Source organism: Antechinus flavipes, chromosome 1 (assembly GCF_016432865.1).
Source record: "Antechinus flavipes isolate AdamAnt ecotype Samford, QLD, Australia chromosome 1, AdamAnt_v2, whole genome shotgun sequence".
NCBI lineage: Eukaryota > Metazoa > Chordata > Mammalia > Dasyuromorphia > Dasyuridae > Antechinus > Antechinus flavipes.
In genome coordinates this window covers 264,991,579-265,016,339 of record NC_067398.1, presented here as the reverse complement: position 1 = coordinate 265,016,339, position 24,761 = coordinate 264,991,579, and the positions used below count along the sequence as shown (strand labels likewise).

Here is a 24,761-nt window from a genome sequence, read left to right as displayed (position 1 = left end):
TAGACTATTAGAAAACTATTTTAGCTACCTTCTCACAGACTTATACCAGAAGTTTGATCTCTAAGATTTGATTAGATCCTTTTTCTTTTCCTTTGGCTTGGGGGCGGGGGGTGGGGGAGGGGAGGAGGGACAGAGGACACAGGGAACGGGGAGGAAGGCAAGGAGGGATTGCAATGGTAATTCACTAAAATGGTCTACTAAGGTTTGGAGTCTACATCTGTGAAGGAAATAATCATAGCAGTGAAACATTATAAAGTAGAACTTGTAATGAAGACCTCTCTTGATTGGTTATCTTCTTACAACTGAATGACATTTGTTATTTCTGTAGAGGGAAAGAATATCATAGATAAACTGAGCAGTATATTCTACTTTGGAGTTCTCTATTGATTAGTTCCTTAGACATTTATTTGTAAATATCAACTGTTGAGAAGCTCAAAAAATGATTTTACTTTTATTTGGCTGTAGGTTGGGATGGAAGTAGCTCCACATCTTAAAGAAAATCTAAATAAGAACTTTTTTGATTTCCTTCTTACATTTAAACAGGTAAGAACACTTTTAAAAAAATCATTAGTTTTGTCCTTACTGTCTTCTATCTGTTTTTATCAGCTTAATAGACTTGCTATTTATAATTCTAAGTCAAGTGAACTAAGTAAGGTTAGAAACTTTGGGCATATATTTTAACAATCTGAAAGAGGACTATGCGAAAATATCCACCTAAGTATTCATTATTCATTGTTTACTTTTTCTCTTTGATGTATTACTTTTTTATTCAGAAAAGTAGTGTTTGTGGTTATGTGTGTGTATACACACGTACATATGTATGTTGTCCACTTGTTCAGTCATGTCCAACTCTTTGTGATTCCCTGGATCATACTATCCATTGGCTGTTTTTTGGCAAAAATACTGCAGTGGTTTGCTGCTTCCTTCTCTGGTGAATTAAGGCAAACAGAACTTAAGTGTGTTGCTTAGAGTCATATAGCTAGGAAGTGTCTTGAGACTTGATTTGAACTCAGGTTTTCCTGATTTGGGGCCCTGCCTCTATCCATTGAACTATCTAGCTGCCCCATATAAATAAACATATTGATTTACATAAATAAATTTATCTTTATATTATAATTTATTAATATGAAAGATGCATACATTTATATGTGAATAAATATATATTTTATGTGTTTGTGTTTCCTTTAGATTCATGGGGATACAGTTCAGAATCAGTTGGTGGTACAAGGTGTGGAGATACCATTGTATCTTACTTTGTACTCTCCTGCTATTGATTGGATTTTGCAATGTATTGCTTATCATGCTCCTGAGGTAATTTCTTTATACAAATACTTTAAAATGAAAGTTCATATTTATTGTATTTATTTTTATATTCATAATTATTTTTAAACTGAACTTTTTTCTCTGAAGAAAAATTGTCAAAATCACTTTGACTCATCTTTTTGAAATATTTTTAATACTTTGCATGGTGTTTGGGATTTGGAATTTGTCCCAAGAATGATACAGCAATTGAAAGTAATTTAAATACCATAATGAAGATGTTGCTATATTGATAAGGTTAATTTTGGGATAATTGAAGATTAAAAATACAATAATAATGTCAAGAACTAAATTTCTCTTAGTTTTTCTTGTTTAATGCTAAGTAGAACTGATGACTAATCTCAGAAACCTTTCGTGATTGAGAAGACTCAAGTCATAGAACTTTGTGAAGAAATGTTTCTTGCCACATAATCTTCCTCACATCTCACTCTGAAGTGCTTTCTTCTTTCTTTAAACACCTAAAATGTTTATCATTACCAGTAACATGATAATAATGTAGGGTCTCATGGCATTTTTGCTGTTGTCTTGAAGAATTATTTAAACCTCTTTATTTTTATTTTACTTTTTATGTACTTGTTTTATTTTACTAATTTAATAATGAATCTCTGTGAATAGATTATTTATTATCTACAATCTCTGGCCTAGTATGAATAGCCTAGTATATATAGGTTTCAAATAACTATTTGTTTAATTGAATTATATTTGGTTATTTTGAACTGAAGATTATTTTAGAGTATGTAGACGTTCTTCCTCATCTTCAGTTTTCATTCTTTGAATTTTAATAGAGTCTTAGATTCTTGATGATTTCATTATGGAGAAATATGGCAGTCCAATGTATTCAGGAGAGTATTTAAGATCTAGGAATAGTGTTAGGTGTTGTTGAAAACAAGAGAACTTTGTTTCTCATATGCTTTGAAGAAAAAGAAATCTACATAATTTATTCTGTAAATATTTCAGAGTCAACTACTTATGAGGCACTGTGGAGTACATAGAAGAGATAATCGTTACTTTTGCAATGGTCTTACTAATAGTAAGGCAACATACATAAACACAAATTATCATATTACATGATAAATTATTGAGTGCAAAGTGAAAGAAATGCATAGTGTTAAGTTAAAGTACATTGATAGAAAAAAGTATTTTTGATTGTGGGTCATGTCGGATTGTAGGAAGATTAAAAAAGGCTTATTGGAATATTAAAAAGAACAATGTCACAAGGTATTCTGATTTTTACCTTAAGCCTCATTATTCTCAAAAGGTTTCAGTGGGAGCTAGAAATAAATCTTTCCTGGGAAAGGGTAGTATCAGAAATCATTCATATTCTAGAGTGACTAAAAATTACATCATTTGAATCATAATAAACTCTGATTTGGGAATCATTTAACTCTAAATGTGTCATCTTGTTAAAAAAAAAAAAAAGGTCATATTTTACAAACTACAAGAATAGTACAGGTTGAATTAGAGCATCCTCAGTATAAACCTGAAAAGTGGGTACTTTTATTATTCCAGTTTTACAGATGGAGAAACTAAAGTTAAGAGACTGGCTTGCCAAAGGTCATGTAGATAGTAGTCATCTGAAGGAGGATTTGCACTCATGTTTTGCTGACTCCAAGATCAGCAGTTTATCCTATACTAAGATGATCTTTGCTGGTTCAAAGACAGAAACTAATTTTTTTGTCTTTATGTACAAAGACACTGTATACATAACAGGAACTTTATAAATACTTATTCATTTTAACTTAATACTGAAAAAGGTAGGTAATTGCTCAAATTGAAGCTTACTATTTTTAAATAATGTAAATTATGCTTCCAATTGAGGAAAAAATTGATCCCACAGATTTGAAATTATAAAACAGATGAACCAGGAGAGAATTACTTATTTTAAAAAAAAATTCTGTTTTTATGAAAGTTTTCACCAGTTCCCCACTTCCTCTAATTCAAAATAAATTTAATTGTACCAAAAAAACCCAAACCCAATGCAACCTATTTGTGTATACACCACATTTTGGGGATAGTAGCTGACATTTGTCCAACTCTTTAAACACTTTATCTGTTACTCTGTGGGATAGCCACTCTAGGTATAATCCCCATTTTACAAATGAAGAAAGTGAGACTTGGTGAGTAACTCAACTAAATATGAAGTATAAGCCAAGGACAAATTGGACAAACTGCAGATTTTACAATGCTTTGTCATTGCTAGAAGACTTCCTTAAATCATAGTCTGGTCTGAGCTAGTATTTATCTTCCCAAAGACAATCAACTTTGTCATTTTTTTTCATATGATGAATCTTTGACAAAGGTTGCCTACAATCCAGACATAGCTTTTTGGCTGCATTTATGCTTAGAGATATTTGTATTTCCAGAAAGAATTCAAATGTTTTCATAATCCTTAAGTGGGATTTGTTCTAAATACATCCATATTTTATTCAAAGTTGTGAAAGCATATTATTCTCTTTGTGGCCAAAATGATTTAAATTGTCCAATATGCTCTTTTAGAAGTGATATGTCAAGTCTTCATTTATTCACATCCTCCATGGGGGCATGCAAAGAAACTAAACTTATAGAGTACTATTTTCTCTTCCTAATTGGAACTCCTCAGAAGCTAGTTGGTACTTTCTGAAGTGCTTGATTCAAATGTAGATACTTCTAGTAAAAGTCACATTTTATAGCCATAGCCTTAGTTAATCCCAGATAAATACCAGATTATTTAGTGTTATTTAGGAGTCAGCTGAGGATAAGAAGCAGAATTTAGGGAGGTATACTAAGAAAGGGGTAAACCTTTTGATGTATGATTTAATAAAGGTATCTACTTTCAATTTAGTTCAACAAATAATATGCTTTGAGTTTTGGTAAGAGAGGTGGGACAGCACTTCAGATAATTTTGCTTACTTCATAGTTGTCTAAAATGAGTCTTGGCAACACTATTCCAAGATTTTTTCCATTTTCCTGTTGGCTGACCTTTTGCTTAGAAAATACTTTACTTTCTTTTTTCTTTTTTTTTTTTTTTTCCTTTTTTCTTTTTTACAGTGACTATTTTAAGGTTGATTTTCTTAAGCGCTTTTCAATTATTCAGTAATCAACAAGAATTTGTTATGAGTCCCCATTGAGTTAGATGCTATTTAGAACCATTAGTTATCAAAATGTATATGGAAGATTTTCCACTGAGTGCATGTGGAATTGACATCCAATTAATTTCCCCCTTCATTCATGGGGAGAATTGTGGGAGGGAAGTCATTAGGAAGAATAAAATAGGGAGAGAGGAAACAACAAATGAAAGAATTAAGGTACTTGTTTCTGAAAGAGATGTAGGATTTCAAAGCTTAATTATATTTAAAATACTTAATTATCCTAAAACTTTACTGTAAAGAATGGTGTATTTGGTTAACTTACCTCAAAACTTTTATTATTATTCACCTAGGTTTTGCTTACTGAAATGATGGAAAGGTGTAAGAAACTAGGAAATAAGTAAGTATTTTGTCATTCCTAAAACATGAGTCAGACTGTTCTGAGACAGGTCTATTTATACACATGCTTGTAGACAGGCTTTTTGAAATTCTTCCATCTGATCAACCAGAAGCAGTTTTCAAAACTATTAACCTTTTTTTGATTGTCCTTAGAAGATATCAGACTTTATTGTTTTTCCTCATTGCCATTTTAGAGAGGATAAGCAATCATTCTCACTTAATTTAATTAGAAAGAGAAATCATTCATTCAGAAGCTTAGCCTTTTCTTTCTAGTTAATTAAGAGACATGCATAGCGGCAACTGCTTTTCCATGGCTAGGAGACGGAATAAGAAAGTATGGTTTGTACACTCTGCCTTGCATTTTGGTTATTTGCTGTCTATTAGAAAAGCTTTTTGCTCTGTTTTATGAAGCTTTAGTCTATTTCAATAGCCATTTAATGAGCACTTACTATCTTGGTGCCAGGTGCTATTTAGGATAAGAGAGAAGTACTAGACATGAGCCCTGATCTTTAGGATTGAATTGTCCAATTGAGGACTCAAGGGTTAAACATATTAAATAGAGAATAGTATATAATAGAGTGTAAGAGGCTGGATTTGAACTAGTCAGTTGTATATAGTTGTGTATACTACTAAAATTGTTAATATTTTAATAATATTGTTTTGATAAATTCTGCTATGAATATAGGGTGCTCACAAGAGAAGGTTTACTCCACATTATAATTTTGATTAAAGTTTTTGTAAGTTTGGAAATGTGTTGATTGGCATCTTGAAAAAAAACATGGGAAGGATCTACTATTATAGGGAAATTTATTAGACATTTATTAATTTAGTTTCCTTGTCACCATGGATTTATTTATTCACACATGTAAAACCTTTTTTTTTTTTTTTTTAGTAGCAATAAAGTAATGTGAATAGAAATTAGAAATGGGAAAGGTCTTTATTTTTTATTTATCTAGCTTCTGTTCTCCTTTCTGTTAACCTCCTTCTTTCCCTTCCCCTTTCTCTTCCTACTTCCCTACAAGATAAGACAAATTTCTACATCAACCTAAATATGTCTGATATTCTTTCTTTGAGTGATTTATCTAGCCTAATGTTTACTTATGTCTTTTCTTGAATATTATGAAGAAATCATCTTGTTTTCTCAAGTGATGGGCGATTTGTCCTCACCAACCCTTTGAAAGCATGTTTTTCTCTAAGTTGGCTTTTTTCCTTCAGTTTTTTAAAGCTTGTATTAAATTGCTATCAGTTATCTATTAAATCCCTGTAAATTGTAAATTGTAAATTAAAATGGCTTTTTGATTGATGGGAAGCACTGTTGATTGGTGTAATGTTTCTTGCAGTGCTCTGCTGTTGAATTCTGTGATGTCAGCATTCAGAGCTGAGTTTATTGCTACAAGGGCTATGGATTTTATTGGCATGATTAAAGAGTGTGATGAGTCTGGATTCCCCAAGGTAGGATTTTGACTTAATGTTTAGTGAGAGAACAAATAAGCAGTATTTAGTTGATAACTCACTGGAGAGAGAATCAGGTGTAATAGGTAACATAGTCCAAAAAGAATACAAATATAATCTCTGTTTCTGGTTAAAAAAAAATTAAAGATGATTTAGAGATTGAGATATATCATATGTATTTGCTGTACATCAGGCATTCTAATATTAAATTTTCTGGAATAATTCTCCATGAAATAATTTTAGTAGACTTCAGTCCTAGATTTTTAAAAATATTCTACCAACAAGTAATCATGAAAGACTATCCAGTAGAATATTTTCTCTATTAAAACAGAAGGAAATAGAATACTGGCCTTTTTTTAGTTTTTCACAGTTTAACCATGTGATTGTCTATCAGAGATTTAGAAATGGGCATTTGTAGAGGGCCAAAACTGTGGAGAAGTATACCTGAAACAAGAATAATTACAACAATGTGTTAACTCAGTGGAATTGATGAGATAATGGTTCTTTAGTTCACATATATCTAGTAGGAGATAATGATATAATCACTCTAGTTTGATATAATAATATAATCACTTTAGCTGGCACATACTCAGTATGCTGTAATGATATAATTATAATAGAGTATTTAAGGGCTGAGAGAACTGGGATACAGTCAGTCAGTCAGAGTGAACCGAATATGAAGGAGACAGACTTGAAGGAAACAATAAAGATTTTAGACTTTGTTCCTGACCATCCTTATGGTGATTATCCTACTGAGACCAATGCCTGTCCGCAGGACCTCCAGAAAGCTAGTCCAGACTTTCAACAGACATTCAAAACAATAACCTTGGGAGTTAGTAATTAAATTACTTCCATTTAAAAAACCTTACATGTTTTAAAACCCCAGGGTTTAGAGGGGGAAGGGTGTTCCTGACATTTAGTTGCTTATATATATAAAAAACAGAGATTCATACAGGAAGTAACAGAGCTGAGGTTTGAGCTTAGGTCATCTGACTCTGAAGGTAGTATTTCTTCCATTATGTCACATTGTCCACCAAGAGTAACAAGATGATTTGATATTTCTTCAGCATCTCCTTTTTCGCTCATTGGGATTAAACTTGGCTTTGGCTGATCCTCCTGAGAGTGATCGACTTCAGATATTGAATGAAGCCTGGAAAGTTATTACTAAATTGAAAAATCCACAGGTATGTTATTAGTCAAGACAGCAAATCTACTTTTAACCGTGTTCTACAGTATATATACATTTTTTCTTGAAGATATAATTATAAAACTATTTGCACTTCTATTTTTAGAAGAAATGAAAATCTTTATTCTTAAGCTTTTTATGCAGATGTTATCTGTATAGGTATTAATTTGATTTGTGCCTATGCCCATATACTTTGCCATCAAACCATGAAAGCATTAAAAAGTATTAAAAATATGATTAAAGGCTTATCTATTTACTTTAGATGAATGGCAGTCTGTGGATTAACCATTGGTAACTGAGCATAAATTAATATATAATCTATCAGTTGTGCTTTTATATAAATATTTATTAAAATAACAAGCATGCATATAATTACCAGTTATTGACATTTGTTTAACATGCTTTCAGAATTCTATAATATAAAGATTTTATTTAAAATCTTTATGAGAATGAGAACTGGTACCACTGAGTTGGGTAAGAGGGTTTCTTTCAGCAATCTGGTAAGCCCCCATGGCTTGCTTTATTGGTGTTGGACTTAGTATGATATGGACACTTGATTGGCTGAGCATGTGGCAGATCAAAACTTCCTAGTTCATGAAATTTGCCAGTCCTGTTAGGTGGCATTATGGAGATGTGCTAATCTACCTGATGAGGGAGAATTTTTAAGATACTTAAGCATAAATAATAAAGAGAGAATACAAAATAGACAATTTTGACTATCAAAGATTTAAAGCTTTTGCATGAAAAAAATTAATGAAGACACAGTTAGAAGAGAAATTGTAGAGTGGGAAAACATTTTGTCTCACAGGAAGTTTGACATAAATATAGAAGGAATTTACACAAATATTTAACACAGATTAATTTCTTAATCAATAAGTGATGGAAAGATATGACTTCCTTCTTCTTTCCCTCATTTCCCTTCATTCTTCCCCTATTCCCTTCCTTTTTATCCTTCATCCCTTCTTTCCTTCTTTGTCTTTTGCTTTTATATCACCTTTATTTTCTTTTCCTCTTCTATTCAGAGAGCCAAACCTTATTACAAAGAATAAAAAATTAAGGGGAAAAAAAAGTTCAGTATGTCAGTGGAGTCTGACAGTATAAGTATGTTCTACACTCATATCCTCCCACTCTCCAAAGAAGATAGGAAGGTGCATTTTCTCATTTCTTTGAGTCCAAACTTGGCTAGATGTAATCACACAATATTCAAATTTGATGATTTCTTTTGTATTTACATTTTTGTATTTTGACAAAGACACTTTACTCCAACTTCTGGGCCCAGGAGTCCTTTCCATCTTCATTACAAGGTCTTTTTCAGTGCTGAATCCATGTGAAGGTTCAGTCTTGGGGGAGTCTCACCATCTGCCAAAAAAGTTAGGTTCTTTTCCTTGCACACTTTGTATCTTTTTAATTCCACAATGGCACCATAAGGAAAATTATTCAAACCTTAGATTTTGGCTCATGTCTAAGGACTCTCCAAAATAAGGAGTAGAAAGGTACTTAATGTATAATGCAGATCAGCAATAAGACAGCTATTTAATCTCTTGTACACAAAAGAAATGCTTAATGAACTTAAGACTCTTGACATAAAAATTTAAATAAGCAGCAGTAATATATCTACTGTCATGCTTTGTCAGGATTTTGATATTTAAAATATTAAGATATGATACTGTTTATAGGACTAATAAATAATCATTTTACATTTTATCTCAGCCGTAGCACTGTTCAAACATTTTTCTCCAGGTCCATGTTTTCTAATGAGCCAGACCAGGACTTGGGCTTGTCCTTGGTTATCTTCTCCTTCAAGAAATACTATAGTAAGTGTAGGGGGTATCTCTGATAGTGTATCTAGCATCAGATGAAGATCTTAGGAACTCTGACGTCTCAGATTCACAAGAGTGCCTCTAAGGGTAGACGTGCCCATATTGGGATTGCTGTGTGGTCATATATACCCAAGGAAGGAAACACATCATAGAAAAAACAACCAGAGTTGTAGAACAGTTGCCATCCTACTAGGGTGGAAAAGGTTACCCCTTTCTTAATTCTCACAGGAAGTCTCAAGAGTTGCATGATGCCACCTGGAGGACGAGAATGAACTCTGCTTTAGAGCTGTCTCTCATTTTTAAGTGATGTGTCTCTCTACTCTCCCTATACCAGTGCTCACTGGATGGAGAGAGGATCAGAGAACTACCATGCAAGTTTTGGCAAATGACCTTGAGAAAACATTCTCCGAGTCACTAAAAGAAATGCATATTAATGAAAATAAAAACAAAAGCAGTGTTAGAGAGGCTATAAATAAAGACACACATTGTTGCATTCTTAGTGGAACTATGAAATGGATCCGGTTGGTTTGGATTTAAAATTGGAATTATGCAATAAAATGACTAAATTGTCCATTTTCTTTGATCTGAAATTCCACTATTGGGATTACATCCCAAGACAATGAGACAGGAATAGTGGTCTACTATATGCCCAAATATTTGTAGCAGTGCCCTTTGGGGTAGCAAAAAAAAGGAAACAAAGTGGATGCTCCTTAAAAGATACATGGAATATTAATATGATGGAATATATTGTATAGGTAGAAATGATGAAAGTAAGGAATTGAAAGAAACTTAGGAAGATCTGTATGAACTGATACTAGTTAAAATAAATAGAACCAAAGGATTAATATGGAAGTTGAATTCCGAGTACTATAAAAATCAATAAAGTTACCTAAGAAGAGATAATGAAATATATTTCTTGTTTTAAGGCAGATAGATGGTGGACATTAGATGGAATGTTGTATATATTTTTAGATACAAACTGCATAAAATGTTTTTGCTTAATTGTCTTTTTTTGTTACAAGGGAGAAATAAATGTGAGGAATTGTGTGGGAAAACTATGATATAAACAAAAAAATCATAAGTAAAATTAATTATTAAAGAGAGAATTTTTTAAAAATTTCAACATTTTGACACATAATTTAGTACTTTATCAAACTTTAGCTATTAACAACCTTTCTGTCATTCTGGTTGTGTCTCAGGTGGAGGAAAACAACATTCATTGAATTTTACTTTTCATTTAGTCAGAAGCAGTCCTGGGACTGGTTCTGGTTCTGGTTCCATAGGGTTTTGGAGCAAATGTGGTATCAAATGTCCTATATTGGCAGTTCTTCTAGCCTTCTATCTCAGTTAAATCTTTGAATTTTATTTCTGTTTTTCAACCTTTTAGAACAAGTCTTCAATTACCTGCTTATCAGAAACAAGGGATTAATTTGTCTTTTAAACATTTTCGATTATTTCCTGGAATATAATATTCTCTACTCATATTTTTTTTAAATGAGATTAAAAACTAATTTTCTTTCATGGTTCCTTTATCTTCTACTGTCACAAAAAAGGAAGAGAAAGATTTGTTGTTATATACCACATTTTCTTGTGACTGTCTTTCCAGTCATACATTTTCTCATAACCAGTCTTATTATTAAATTCACTTAAATTTTCCAGAAGAGAATTGAAATTTTCAATTAATTTCTTTACTAAACTCTGTCAGCTTTTATTTTATAGCAAAGATCCAATGACACATATTGCTTCTTAAAGTATGAGAGTCTCTTTCTCTCACATTTTAAACACATCATAGAGATATGTGGATTCCTCTATAATAACTAAGAGAAAGATTCATCCAATTCCTGAAAAGATGGACATCTATTTTATTAAGATTTTCATTATTGAAAAGAATACACAATTCCCAAACAACTTAGAGTCACATCTTGAAAAGTGATAGATAACAAATACATTGTATGAATGTATGAATGTATTTTGTATGTATGGTTAATCAAATCTCTCTATAAATGCTTCTAAAAATTGAATTTGGCAATAGGCAAAATATAGTTGGGATCGCTTATAAACAAAGTGGGGAAATAAGACATTCATATAAAAATAACTGGCAGCAATACAAGGCAATATGTAAGTGCTGAAATGGTAGGTTCAGAGTCATAAAGTTCATATGAGGGAAATTTTATTATAAGGTAGTGATACTAGTATTACTCTGAACTGTTTTCTGTATAGGAGGACATGAGTACACTTCATGCTTACTTGGATATTGGTACTGATTGAATTCAGTGAAATCTCACTGTTTTGTAACTAGTGCTTGTTATAAAAATAATTTACATTTTCTTGTAGGACTATATTAATTGTGCTGAAGTATGGGTAGAATATACGTGCAGGCATTTCACGGTATGTCACTACTCTAAAATTTTTTGAAAAACTTTCTTTTTTCCTGTTTTACCAGAGGTATTCATGCTTTTTCATAGTTACAAGAAAAAGTTAGATTAGTGCATTGTATTTATATGTAATTACATGTAATTGTTATATAACATAAGTAGTATTTTATTACAGTTCTAAGCAAAAAGCATTTATTTAGCATCTTACTATGTGTCTGTTCTAGTGAAAGGCACTGGCAAAAAGCTGAAAATATTTTCCCTTTCTTCAAGAAGCTTATATCCTACTGGGAAAAACAACATATATGGACATGTATAAATATGAAATATGTGCAAACTAGACAATCAAATAATTTTGGAGGAAGCCACCAGCAGCTGAAGGATCAAGCTAGACCTTTTATAGTAGAGTGGCACTTGGGTTGAACCTTGAATGAAGCTAGTGATTCCAAGAGGTGGGGCTGGGGCAGGAAAACACACTAAATCCCAGGGATGCCCTTTACAAAGGCATAGAAACAGGAGATGGAATATTGAATTGGGAGGTGAGCAAGGAGGTCAATTTGGCCAGACCATAGAGTGTGTGAGGAGGAGTAAGGTGAAATTAATCAGTAAGGACAGATTAGAACCTAGTTGTCAAGGGCTTTAATATTTTTATATTTATATTTTAATATTATGCCTGAAGAGATAGGTATGATATCCATCAGAATCTTTGAAAATGGGATTAAAATTGGTTTTTCGGGAGAGCAGCTGTATTGTTTAGTTATAGATATCTTTCCAGATGGTTTGTAGGAATTCCATACCATCATAGACAAGTGATATGATTTGTATTTCTTCTTTTAAATTTCATCTTCAAAGTACATTTTGAGGGAAAGGAGTCATGGGTTCTTTTGTGTGTTCTTTTGTTAGAAAAATTTTTACAAATTGTTGTTCACAGTGTGTAATTTTCCCTCATATAGAAACGGGAGGTCAATACTATTTTAGCAGATGTCATCAAACACATGACTCCTGATCGGGCATTTGAAGATGCATATCCACAGGTGACAGAATTTTTTCTTTGTTAAGTTTCTTCTTATAAAACTGAGTTATCATGAAATGAATTGCTTACTATATTCAGTTCTAGAAAATTTTTGTTGGTCAAAAATTAGTTTATATAGTGACATAATGGTCCAGAATTTATATTTGAGACTGATTTTGAATTCAAATGAATAATAGGTATGATGGATGTTTTAGAGAGAGGTTAAGTTATGGGCTGGCCTAAATGATCTTTGAGGTGCAGCTAAGTGAGGCATTGACTAGAGTGTTGGGCCTGGAGTTGGAGACTCATCTTTCTGAGTTCAAATCTAGTCTCAGATGCTAACTATGTGACATTAGGCAAGTCACTTCACTCTGTTTGCCTCAGTTTCCTTATCCGTAAAATGACTAGAGAAGGAAAAGACAAACCACTCCAGTGTTTTTGTCAAGAAAATCCCAAATAGGGTCACAAAAATTTGGATATGACTAAAATGACTGAAAAGTAACACAGATGATCTTTGAGATCATCATTTAAAGAATTCTCTTAGTATTTTTATTTCAAATACATTGTCCATTACATTGTTAAAAAGGTCAAACCTAATAACTCAAACTCTTAAGCAGCTGAACTTTCTGACACTTAACCCTAGTAGAAGTGTTGTTACAGTGTTTTGTTCTGGTGCTTTTCCTTTTAAATCATGATTTAAAATGAAAATTTCCCCACTTCACCCCCAATGAATAAAAACTGATTTTTTTCTTCCTCTCACTCTCTGCTCCCCAATTAAAAAAACAAAACTTAGATTTATTTTTAAAAAGTAGTTTTCTAGAGATGTTTGGGAATCAATCCACATTCATACCAGTTTTCTGCCTCCTGTTGGGTCTATGGTCTTTGACAAACAGAATTGTTATATGCAATTTTGACCCTGAGAACTATTGCAGTTTCCTATAATATAAGATGTTGTTATTTTCATTGTTTATTTTACAAGAGTTTTAAGTGATAAAAGTTTGAAACTATGAAGAAACTAAAGTTAAAACAACTGATTCCTTGAACCACATCCTTTTATATCCAAAACTGATTTATTTCCAAATTAAAAATGTGTAATATATATGCATATATATGTACACACATTCAGTATATATGTGTTTGTATCTATTAAATAAATAAAATGTGTACATTTTCTTTTTTAGCTTCATTCAATAATTAAGAAAGTTATCGCCTACTTTCACGATTTTTCAATTCTTTTCTCAATGGTAAGTGAAGATTTTAGATTATTTTAGTTTGTCTGTATGTATGTATATGTGTGTTTATCCATTTATGGGTGCATCTAGCAATGTCCTGAAAACTCTAGAATAATTTCTTACCTTCCAGAACAGTAATTTAATTTTGTCTTCTGCTGCTATAATTTACTTTGGCTATAGTTGTCTAAATGAATCCTCATTATTACATTATTTGGAGGAAAGCTGCATTAATGAGATTTCTCTAATTAGCATTAACACCAGGCAAAATGGTAAAGGAGGAAAGTTTATTTTCAGTCTCTTTCTACTTTTGTTTTATGCTTATCTTTTACTTTCTTATGTGTCCATTTCCTCTCTGCTCAGAAACTGCTTCTTCTCTGCTCAGAATTTCACTATGATATCAGACCCAAGCTCCTGCTCTTGAAGAAATGCTCCCTTAACTCCTAAATAACTTTTCCCTAAACTTCTGTTTCTTTGAGGCAACTGATCTCTGATTTTTGGTTGTTCTAGGGAATTTCCCTCACCAAAACAATTTTCCTTAATGTAAGAATTCTTTTTTTTTTTTTTAAAGTGTGAATTTCAAGAGAGGGGTGTGTGTGTGAAAATGTTATCTTTTTAAACCTCCAACTAAAATTTAGCATTTTCTTCAGTTATGGATTTTCAAAAATTGAATTTTACTTTATTTTCAGTTCTGAATTATCTTCCTCTTTCTTTTTCCTTCCCATTTCTTGAGAAAGCAAGAAAAACAAAACCCTACATTATCTATATTTCCTCCTTTTCCTCCCAGACTCCCATCTGCACTGAGTCCATCCTATTTCTATCTAGAGGTGGTGGATGATATGTTTCATCATGAGTCTTCTGGAGTTGTGGTTGATATTTATTAAAGTTCTTAGGGCTTAATTATAAATTTTTTAAAAAGACAATATTCTTTAAAAAGGTCCATCACTTTTACCAAGATTGCCACTAATTTGGTGTCAGTAATACAAAGAAGATTCAGAACTCCAGCTTTACAATATGGAGTGAATAAATTAATCAACAAGCATTTAATGAACCCTATTTTGTGTTTAACTTGATGCTAGATCTCATATAACTGAAGGAGAAAGAATGAGCACTTCAGAACTTTCTTTATTACTGATAAACGTGAGCTTTTTGTTCAACTGTGGTTACATTTTTGTACTATGACAGACATTTTACATGTTACTAGCAGAAATATGAGGTTAGTTCTTTAAGGATACAGCCTTCAAAGTACGGTACACATCCATTACTGTTATTTAAAAAAAAATACTCTAAGGAAGTTAAATTGAATAATTTCCTGAAGTGTAGCAATGAAATTCTTTTCCTTTTTGATGTCTTCCAGGACAGCAGTAAATCTGACATTCTTCTCCTTGATCTCCTGTCCAAATTGGTCATTTTATCCTGTCTCGCTTCCAAACCTTTTTCTTTTTTTCTTTTTTTTTTTTTTGAGATATTATCTTTTTTCTTTTCTTTTCTTTTCTTTTTTTTAATAACTTTTTATTGATAGAACTCATGCCATTATCCCTTGCATTCACTTCTGTTCCGATTTTCCCCCTTCCTCCCTCCACTCCCTCCCCCATATGGCAAGCAATCCTTTACATGTTGAATAGGTTACAGTATATCCTGGATACAATATACGTGTTCAGAACTGAACAGTTTTCTTGTTGCACAGGGAGAATTGAATTCAGAAGGTATAAATAATCCGGGAAGAAAAACAAAAATGCAAGCGGTTTATATTCATTTCCCAGTGTCCTTTCTTTGGGTGTAGCTGCTTCTGCTCATCTTTGATCAATTGAAACTGAATTAGCTCTCTTTATTGAAGAGATCCTCTTCCATCAGAATACATCCTCAAATAGTATCATTGTTGAGGTATATAATGATCTTCTGGTTCTGCTCATTTCACTTAGCATCAGTTCATATAAGTCTCTCCAAGCCTCTCTGTATTCATCCTGCTCGTCATTTCTTACACAACAGTAATATTCCATAACATTCATATACCACAATTTACTCAACCATTCTCCAATTGATGGGCATCCATTCATTTTCCCAAACCTTTTTCCACTTGAGTTTTTTTCTGAGCTTGTTTTTCCATGCCATTCTGTTATCTTGCATTATTTTGTCTACTGTATTAATTTTCTCTTGGGTTGAGTGAAATTAAATTTTATAAATTTTTCTGTTTTCCACTTTTCTCATCATTTCTCCCTGAGATTTCTTAGTCTTATTTAGTTGTTTCTTTTATTCTTTTTGTCATATTTTTGGTAAGTTTTGGTTCATAAGTGAGTTTATTATTCATCTGAGCATATCTTTCAGGATGTCATGCTTTGTTTTCAGTGCAATTTTTGATGCTGTTTTGCTATTCATTTTTATCCTGGCATTCTTTGCCTTCTTACATGTAATCTTTTTAAAAAAATTATCACAGATTTTCTTATTTACTTGGAAATTTTCAGTAATTTTTTTTTCTTTTTGATATTTCTGTTTCATTTTTGAGGGGAACATAGGAAAGCCGGATGCCTTGTGACTTCACTCTTTCTGAATGTCCCTCCTTGGTTTTCTGTTACTATTCTCTTTCTCTCAACTTAGCAAGAACTCCAATCATACAGGCTCGTAGGTTACAAAACTCCACTTAAATATGACAGTTGAGAGATTTAGAACATCTATATTTAAAATGTTTATTAATTTTTAGTCAGTTGCACATTTTTCCCCCCAGAGGAGGGAAATATGAGTTAGATTTTAAAGGATTAATAGATACGTAATGTTGAAGCTATGGGGGACAAGAATATTTCATCATTGTGAAAATGTAGAGCATGCCATAAGATTTAGTAGTTCAATAAAGTTTGACTAATACAAAGACATGGGGATAAGTAGCATTATATAAGACTGGAATTGTAAATAGTCTTAATTCTATAAGATCTTTGGTGCTAAGCAAAAGAACTTGAACAATAGTAGAGAATCCCTAATGATTTTTAAAAAGAGATTTATTTATCAGGAAGATGAATCTGTTTGAAGAATTAATTAGAAATGAAGAAAGAGTAAATCTTGGACTATCAGACTAGATTCACACTAAGCTTTTCATATGATCACAAAATCATAAAGAATCTTGAGAGACTATTTAGACCAATGTTTCTTCAATGAATTTGATTATTTAAAACTTTTGGAGGTTTGAAAATATATTGTCCAAATCAACAAATACTGGTCTGGGCCATGGGATAATCTCCTTGAAAATATTGGACCAAATTAGAGCAATTCAATTCAGCAACTACTTATTAAGTACCTACTACGTGTAAGAAGATGGAGTTTACATTTCTATTGGGGCAGGAGTAATATATATACTAAAAAATTTTATACAAAGTAAAAACAAAATAATTTTTTTCTGGTAAGCTTCACTAATAATTTCAGAGGTTAAGATGTAGCTTTTAAGAATATAGCTAAACTGTACCTTGATGGCAGAGAAGGCTTTTAAGAGGCAGAAGTGGAGGACAACTTGTATAGAGAAGTAGATTGTCTTATGTATCAACTAGACCAGTTTTCTGGAATGAAAGCAAAAAGGAGAGAGATATCAAAATAATCTGGAGCCAGATCGTGAATGGTTTTAAATACCAAGTATAGGCATTTGTGTATTATCTCAGAGGCAATAGAGAGCCTTTGAAGCTTTTTGAACAAAGACCTAATATGGTCAGATTTGTGTTTTAGGAAAAGCTACTTTGGTCCTTTGAAAGAAGAGAGACTAGAAGGTTATTAGTTCTGAGGATATTGTGGTCATCCAGGTACTAGGACTGTAGGACCAAATTAGGGATTCCAGGCTATATGAGTGAAGAAATAGAGATGGTGAGAGATGTTATGGAAGTAGAATCAATATAACCTGGCAAGTGATTGAACATATGGGGAGTGATGGACAGTGAAGAGTCAAAGATAAAACTGATACTCAAATCCTGGTGAGTAGTTCTATGTAACTACTATAATGGGATTGGTAGTATCTGGGCAGGGCTTTTTTTAAAGAAGGGAGAGATTTGAATGTGTTTGTAGGAAGGAACCAGTAGAATGGGAAAAGTTGAGATTTGGGTGTATTAGAGTGGGGTAATCTGCTGGAGAAAACAGGAGAGAGTGAGATCTACAACACATGGAGAGGGATTGGTTTTGGGAAAAAGAAGAGCCAATTTCCATCAAAGACTGAGCAGATGAGGGAAAAATGGATGATGATAATAGAGAAGGTTGTTAATGATGAATGACTTGGGTTTTGTTTTGTTTTGTTTTGTTTTTGGTAAGTACCTTAGCTTTTTATGGATGGAGAGAGGGTTCTATAAGAAACTTACGGGGAAAAAGTGTTTTGAAATAGCCATCGCTGAGTTGAAATTAGATAACATAAATTTGTCATTGTCCTTGTTAGTGTATTTATGTGACTTGTTTCTGCTCCATTGAATACAACATGAATAGAATTTGTAAAGGTGTATGAAAAAGGAAAGATAATAAATTCTCTTTTATATCTCTTGAATTTGAGATGCAATGAGATATGCATTTAGAAATATCCAACATGCAGCTGGGTTGAGTATCTAGAGGTGAGGAGAGATTAGGGTTGGATATGTAGGTTTTAGAATCATCTAAATAAGTTAAGTAAATCCAAGAACAGCTAGATAGTATAGAGTGGATAGAGTGCCATGCCTGGAATCAGGAAAGCATCTTCTTTAATTAAATCTTGCCTTAGACTTATGACTTTGTGCAAGTCACTTAACATGATTTACCTCTGTTCTTCATCTGTGAAATGAGCTGGAGAAAGAAATGGCAAACTACTCCAGCATTTTTGCCAAGAAAACCCTAAATGTGGTCATGAAAAGTTGGACATAACTGAAAAACAACTGAACCACAACAAAGTGAAACCATGGGAGTTACATGTAATTAGCTAGATAAAGAAGATGGGCCACCACAGTCAACAGGACATGCTCTCACAAAAAAGATGGATTAGAAAAAGGATGAAAGCCAAGAGAAGAAGAGGAGAGGATTGTTAGTAGTGTCAGTAGGTCTTTGTTCAAAAAGCTTCAAAGACTCTCTATTGCCTCTGAGATAATATACAAATGCCTATACTTGGTATTTAAAACCATTCACAATCTGGCTCCAGATTATTTTGATATCTCTCTCCTTTTTGCTTTCATTCCAGAAAACTGGTCTAGCTGATACATAAGACAATCTACTTTTCTATACAAGTTGTCTTCCACTTCTGCCTTTTAAAAGCCTTCTCTGCCATCAAGGTATAGTTTAATTGTACCTTAGTAGAGAGGCTAAGAAATCTAGTCAGAAAAGGCCATTATATTTAGCAACTGTAGGTATCTTATGAAAAGAGCAATTTCATTCCTGGTTTAGAAACAGAATGATAAGAAGGGAAATGACTCTATCTGACTTTTTCTGTCAGTTGTACAATTAAAGGGAAAAATGCTATAGGATATAATGCTATGGAACTAAGGAGATGGCCAAGTCGAGTGAAGATTTCTTAATGATAGAGAATGTTTCTAGGCATATCTGAAGGAGCAAGTGGATAAGGAAAGATTGAGAACAAGAGGATGAGAATGAATATGTGAAAAATTTACAAGAAGGCTCCTGGAGGAAATTAGAGTGAATGGGATCCAAGCCACTAGCAGAGGGATTAGAATTGTCAAGCGACTGGAGCAACAGAGAAAGGATTGGGACATGATGTTGAAGGGTTTGGAGGTATAGAATTGGGGAAAAGAGTAGCTTCCAGTGGCTACTTTTCTCTCAGTATAAAGTAGGAGGTGAGGTTCATTGCCTGGAGGGAGAAGATGGTTTGAGGAGAGAAGTCATGGAATGGCTCTTGTGGAGAGTATGCTAGAATCAATCAAAGAATAAAAATATTGCTTTACAGAAAGATTTGAGGGCCTGGTTGAGATTGAATGATATCAATTTGTAGAAGATCCAGTCAGCATAAACTGAGCTTTTTTCCAAGGTAATAAATTGTTGTACTAATAAATATTTTTGATGTAAATAATTTCTCATTTAATACTTTAGAACAGGGGTTCTTAACCTGGGGTCTGTGAACGTGTTTAAAAAATTTTTGCATAACTATATATCAATTGATTTCCTTCTGTAATCCCATATATTACATTTTATATTTTTAAAATTATTCTTCTGGGAAAAGATCATAGGCTTCACCAGACTGATAAAAAAGTTAATAACACAAAAAATTTGAGAACTCCTGTTTTAAAGTGAAAAAATGTCATTGATAGTTAAATTTCCATATAGACTCTTTATTTGCATTGAGTAGAACATTAGGATTCTCTTCAGCACAGTTTAGGAAAGAGTGATTTATAGATTTTCCTTTCAGACAAGAACATCCTTGAATCACTATAGATAGATGGGAATTAATATTGTTTTTTTTTTAATCTTCAGAGAAATATTCTTCAAATTCTTTCCAGTAATCCATATTAATTAGATGTGCTCGGTTATTTTTAGGAGAAATTCTTGCCATTTCTGGATATGTTCCAAAAAGAGAATGTCCGAGTGGAGGTTTGCAAGTGCATTATGGAAGCCTTTATTAAGTAAGTATGAAAGCATTCTTGAGTCAAATGTATTAATGAAAAAATGTATTTATTTTTGCATTTATTATCCTTTGCATTTACAACATATTCTATATGTTCATTTATAATAAGTTAATATTGTTAATAGCCTTACTATTATCAGATTGTGATAATTTTTGAATATGAAGCAAAAGGAACAATTAATAATAATAATAATAACATGTTTGGATAATTATTAGTTCTATAGTTCTGAGTTAACTTGTTTTTAAATCAAAAAGTGCCTCTCCTTAGTACCTTGAAAGCACCATTTACATTATGAATTTAATTCATTATTTTCTGTTAGCTCTGTGTGCTTCTATAAAGGCCAGAATATTTAAGTAATTATTCTGATTATTCTATGAGCAGATTCTATTCTCAAAAATGAATGACTTTTTTTTATGGCAGAATTTACATCATTATTTGGTGCCTTATTTATGAAATAACAGTTTTTTATGATTAGGAAGGAATATGAGTACTCTAATTTATATAACTTTGCTACAATAATTTTATCTTTATTACTTATTATGTAAATCGAAATTATACATTTACTTGACAGTTAATATTCAAAGAAAGAAAATATGTTGAAGATACCCCAGAACATATTGGCAATATATCTAAAGGGCTGATTTTCAATTTATTCTTACTGTTTTCAAATTTTCAGCATGTATGAAGTAGTAAGGTTGCTACTTGAAAAAACAACTAACTTCTTCCCCCCCAAAACAAACAAACAAGACCTTGTCATTTACTAGTACACTGATCCATTTCTGCTGCAAATTAGGTAAATGCCCTTTTGTAAACAAATAAAGGGTTTTGGTTTTTTGACCTGACATTATGCTTTTTCATTGTCTTAGAACATTCCAGTGCTCTCTATAGCTTTTACCTTTTATCTTTAAATATTTTTTAGACATCAGCAAGAACCTACCAAGGATCCTGTCATCCTGAATGCTTTACTGCATGTTTGTAAGACAATGCATGACTCTGTGAAGTAAGAGCCCATTCAGATATGTGAATCATTGATTTCTAATGTGGTGAATGTTAGATTAGATATCCCGAGTTCATATTAAAAAGTTATTGGTTTAAAATGCAACCCTGACTATCTTCATGTGTTATAACTTTGTTTAGCTCATTAAAATCCTCTCTGTCAAAGAGCTAATGAGGGTATTTTGTTGCTTTTGCTGATGGAAATGAAGTATAATCTTTTGATAAATGAAAGACAGAAATGAAATAGCAGATGGTTTTTGAAGTGATTAAAAAAATAGCCTGTTATATTTCAGTGAACTGAGATGAAATGCTTTTGAGAGTCTTCTCAAAACAGCAGGTAATAGAACATTTATCCAATAATATATTATTTTAATTAAAACTAATTACCAGCTAATTATTTCAGATTCAGACAAAATATTGGAATTGTACAAGTGAAGGACAGCTTTGTTCTGTAGATTATCTAGACTGGAGTCTGAAAGAGCTGCTTTCATCATAGTTAAGAGGAGGAATCCTTTCAGAATTCTGTGCAAAGGGCCAAATGATTACTTCTGCCATTTTCTGTTTGTTTTTTAAGTCAGTTATCACATTGTGGGTACACTTAAGTGGAGGAAGGGATTTAAAGTTCTGATTCCTGAGATTCTTAAATCATAGAAATGTCATCACTGAAAACTGATATGAGTTCAAGTAAGGAAATTGATTGGTTTATTGTCATATGCTAAAAGTGAATTTCAAAATTTGGTTGTTTTAGAAATTGCTACATATTTATAATTTTCAGTTTCTTACAAATCATTGTGTGACCATTCAGATTATTGATAGTATTCACTTGGAGAAAAATGGAAGCAGGAATTGTGTAGTGTAGTAAGATAGAGAAACACGTAATATTATTAATAGAGATCAGTAGAAATAGTGAAGTCCTTGAATTTGGATGTGAATGGATAAAAGTACAAATAAAGCAACAAAATAACCTCATGAAAGGAGAAATTATTTTCTCCACGTTAAAATATTCTTCCATCTCTCTTAATCCTCTTTTTGTTTAGGGGCTTAAATAAGGATTTAGGGGCTTAAGTAAACATTTAAATGTTTTCCTTTGCCTTACCCCTAATTTTATTTGTTTTTCCCTCAACCTTTTATATAGCTACCTAAATATTTATAGATTGACCTAATATGTATATTATATATATGTACAAATATAAATATGTATATATGCCATATAAACTTGAGGGGAAATCTGTATGTATATATGTGTGTATATATATATATTATATATAGTCAAAATAATCTATTTCTATAGACATATACAGTCAAAATTTCTCATGACGAGCTTTTTGATTGTGTTTTTTGCTAGCTTTTGCATTAAAAAAAATTTTTTTTTTAGCTTTTACATTTTAAAGAATGCTTTTTGTTGTACAAAATGTATATTACAAAGGAATACCAATAAATGTCACTTGAGAAATATGAAAGACATTTTAGCAAAATTATCTTCAATTAAATAGAAGATAAAAATGTCTAGTTTGTGATTAAAAAGCCAACCAAGTTAAAATTTTTATAGTTGTGTTTTTTAACTTTTAATATATTTACATGAGAAAATGAATTGTTTCCATTGTCAGTAATGCAAGTCCATTATTTACAGCGCACTTACCCTTGAGGATGAAAAGAGAATGTTGGCAGTTTTAATTAATGGATTTATAAAAATGGTAAGTGGTGGGGAGAGTAGAAGTTTAATATATTTGAAAAGTGTGTATATATGTGTATGTGTATATATATACATATATAATTGTATATAACATGTATATATGTATACATACACAAATGCATATACACATACATATATATATACATACACACAAAAAAACCATAACTTTTTCTTGAATTTTGTTAGGAAATTTTCTCTATATTTTTGTTAGAATTATTTGAATATTCCTTAATCAGTCTAAGTATCTTATCATTATTTTGATTTATATTTTGCTAAGTTCCCACATGTACTGGACATGTCCTCTCTTTGATAAGGAAACTTTGAGGTAAGAATTAAAGTCACTACTTAAGTTTGAAAATGGTATCATGCTCAGCAGCTGGCTTGCTTATAGGAAATGAAATGTGGAATTGAATATGGATAATAAGTTAGATTCATGAGCCCATATTAGAAACTGCAGCAATACATTTTATTATCCCCTTGATTTTTAGATACTCATTTATAATGTAGTGTTTATAGTTTTGCTTTGCTTTTTCTGGAAGTCATGGAAACTAATGTTTTTTTTTTTTAAATTTTTATTTAATAATTACTTTATATTGACAGAATCCATGCCAGGGTAATTTTTTTTTTTTTTTACAACATTATCCTTTGCACTCGTTTCTGTTCCAATTTTTTTCCCCTCCCTCTCTCCACCCCCTCCCCTAGATGGCAAGCAGTCCTTTATATGTTGGATATGTTGCAGTATATCCTAGATACAATATATGTTTGCAGAACCGAACAGTTCTCTTGTTGCATAGGGAGAATTGGATTCAGAAGGTATAAATAACCCGGGAGGAAAAACATAAATGCAGATAGTTCACATTCGTTTCCCAGTGTTCTTTCTTTGGGTGTAACTGCTTTTGTCCGTCATTTATCAATTGAAACTCAGTTAGGTCTCTTTGTCAAAGAAATCCACTTCCATCAAAATATGTCCTCATACAATATCGTTGTCGAAGTGTATAATGATCTCCTGGTTCTGCTCATTTCACTTAGCATCAGTTCATGTAAGTCTCGCCAGTCCTCTCTGTATTCATCCTGCTGGTCATTTCTTACAGAACAATAATATTCCATAACATTCATATACCACAATTTACCCAGCCATTCTCCAATTGATGGGCATCCATTCATTTTCCAGTTTCTAGCCACTACAGATAGGGCTGCTACAAACATTTTGGCACATACAGGTCCATGGAAACTAATGTAAAGAAACAAGAAGTATTCAGTGGAATTCTAACAATCATGTTGAAGACACCAATATTAAATTTCTCTTTGGATAAAAATAGAGAGAATTCTGAGGAGTCAGTCTTACTGACCATGTAGTCATATATCCAAAGATGGGAAAAGGGAGAAACTTCTTTGATGAGAAGTTTCTTTTCACATATTTACTTGGTATCCACAAGCCACCTAGAATAGCAGCTTTATTAGGATTGGGAGAGATTTCATATGATTCTTATTGGGAAAACACTTGACAAATGACTTTAGAGGGCAGATAATATACTTTTGAAAAGACCATATCCATTATAAAATTCATTTAGTTCTCTTTTCAGTGCTTTCCCCTAGTAATCTATTTCATTTTAAAATCTTGAAAATCTCTTACAAATTAGAGAACAACAGATACCTC

The 24,761-nt window shown here is 32.1% G+C and overlaps 1 protein-coding gene across 1 annotated transcript in view; it reads left to right on the top strand.

The window, feature by feature from the left end:
* VPS35L (VPS35 endosomal protein sorting factor like) overlaps window positions 1–24,761 on the top strand; it is a 129,656-nt gene that overhangs the window by 41,431 nt on the left and 63,464 nt on the right. Inside the window, exons 15-25 of the mRNA XM_051972391.1 lie at window positions 466–543; window positions 1,189–1,311; window positions 4,739–4,785; window positions 6,125–6,236; window positions 7,304–7,420; window positions 11,577–11,630; window positions 12,568–12,648; window positions 13,808–13,870; window positions 20,327–20,412; window positions 21,335–21,415; window positions 23,042–23,105. Of these exons, the coding sequence (XP_051828351.1) occupies window positions 466–543; window positions 1,189–1,311; window positions 4,739–4,785; window positions 6,125–6,236; window positions 7,304–7,420; window positions 11,577–11,630; window positions 12,568–12,648; window positions 13,808–13,870; window positions 20,327–20,412; window positions 21,335–21,415; window positions 23,042–23,105 (906 nt within the window). The remainder of the gene's footprint in view (window positions 1–465; window positions 544–1,188; window positions 1,312–4,738; window positions 4,786–6,124; window positions 6,237–7,303; window positions 7,421–11,576; window positions 11,631–12,567; window positions 12,649–13,807; window positions 13,871–20,326; window positions 20,413–21,334; window positions 21,416–23,041; window positions 23,106–24,761) is intronic.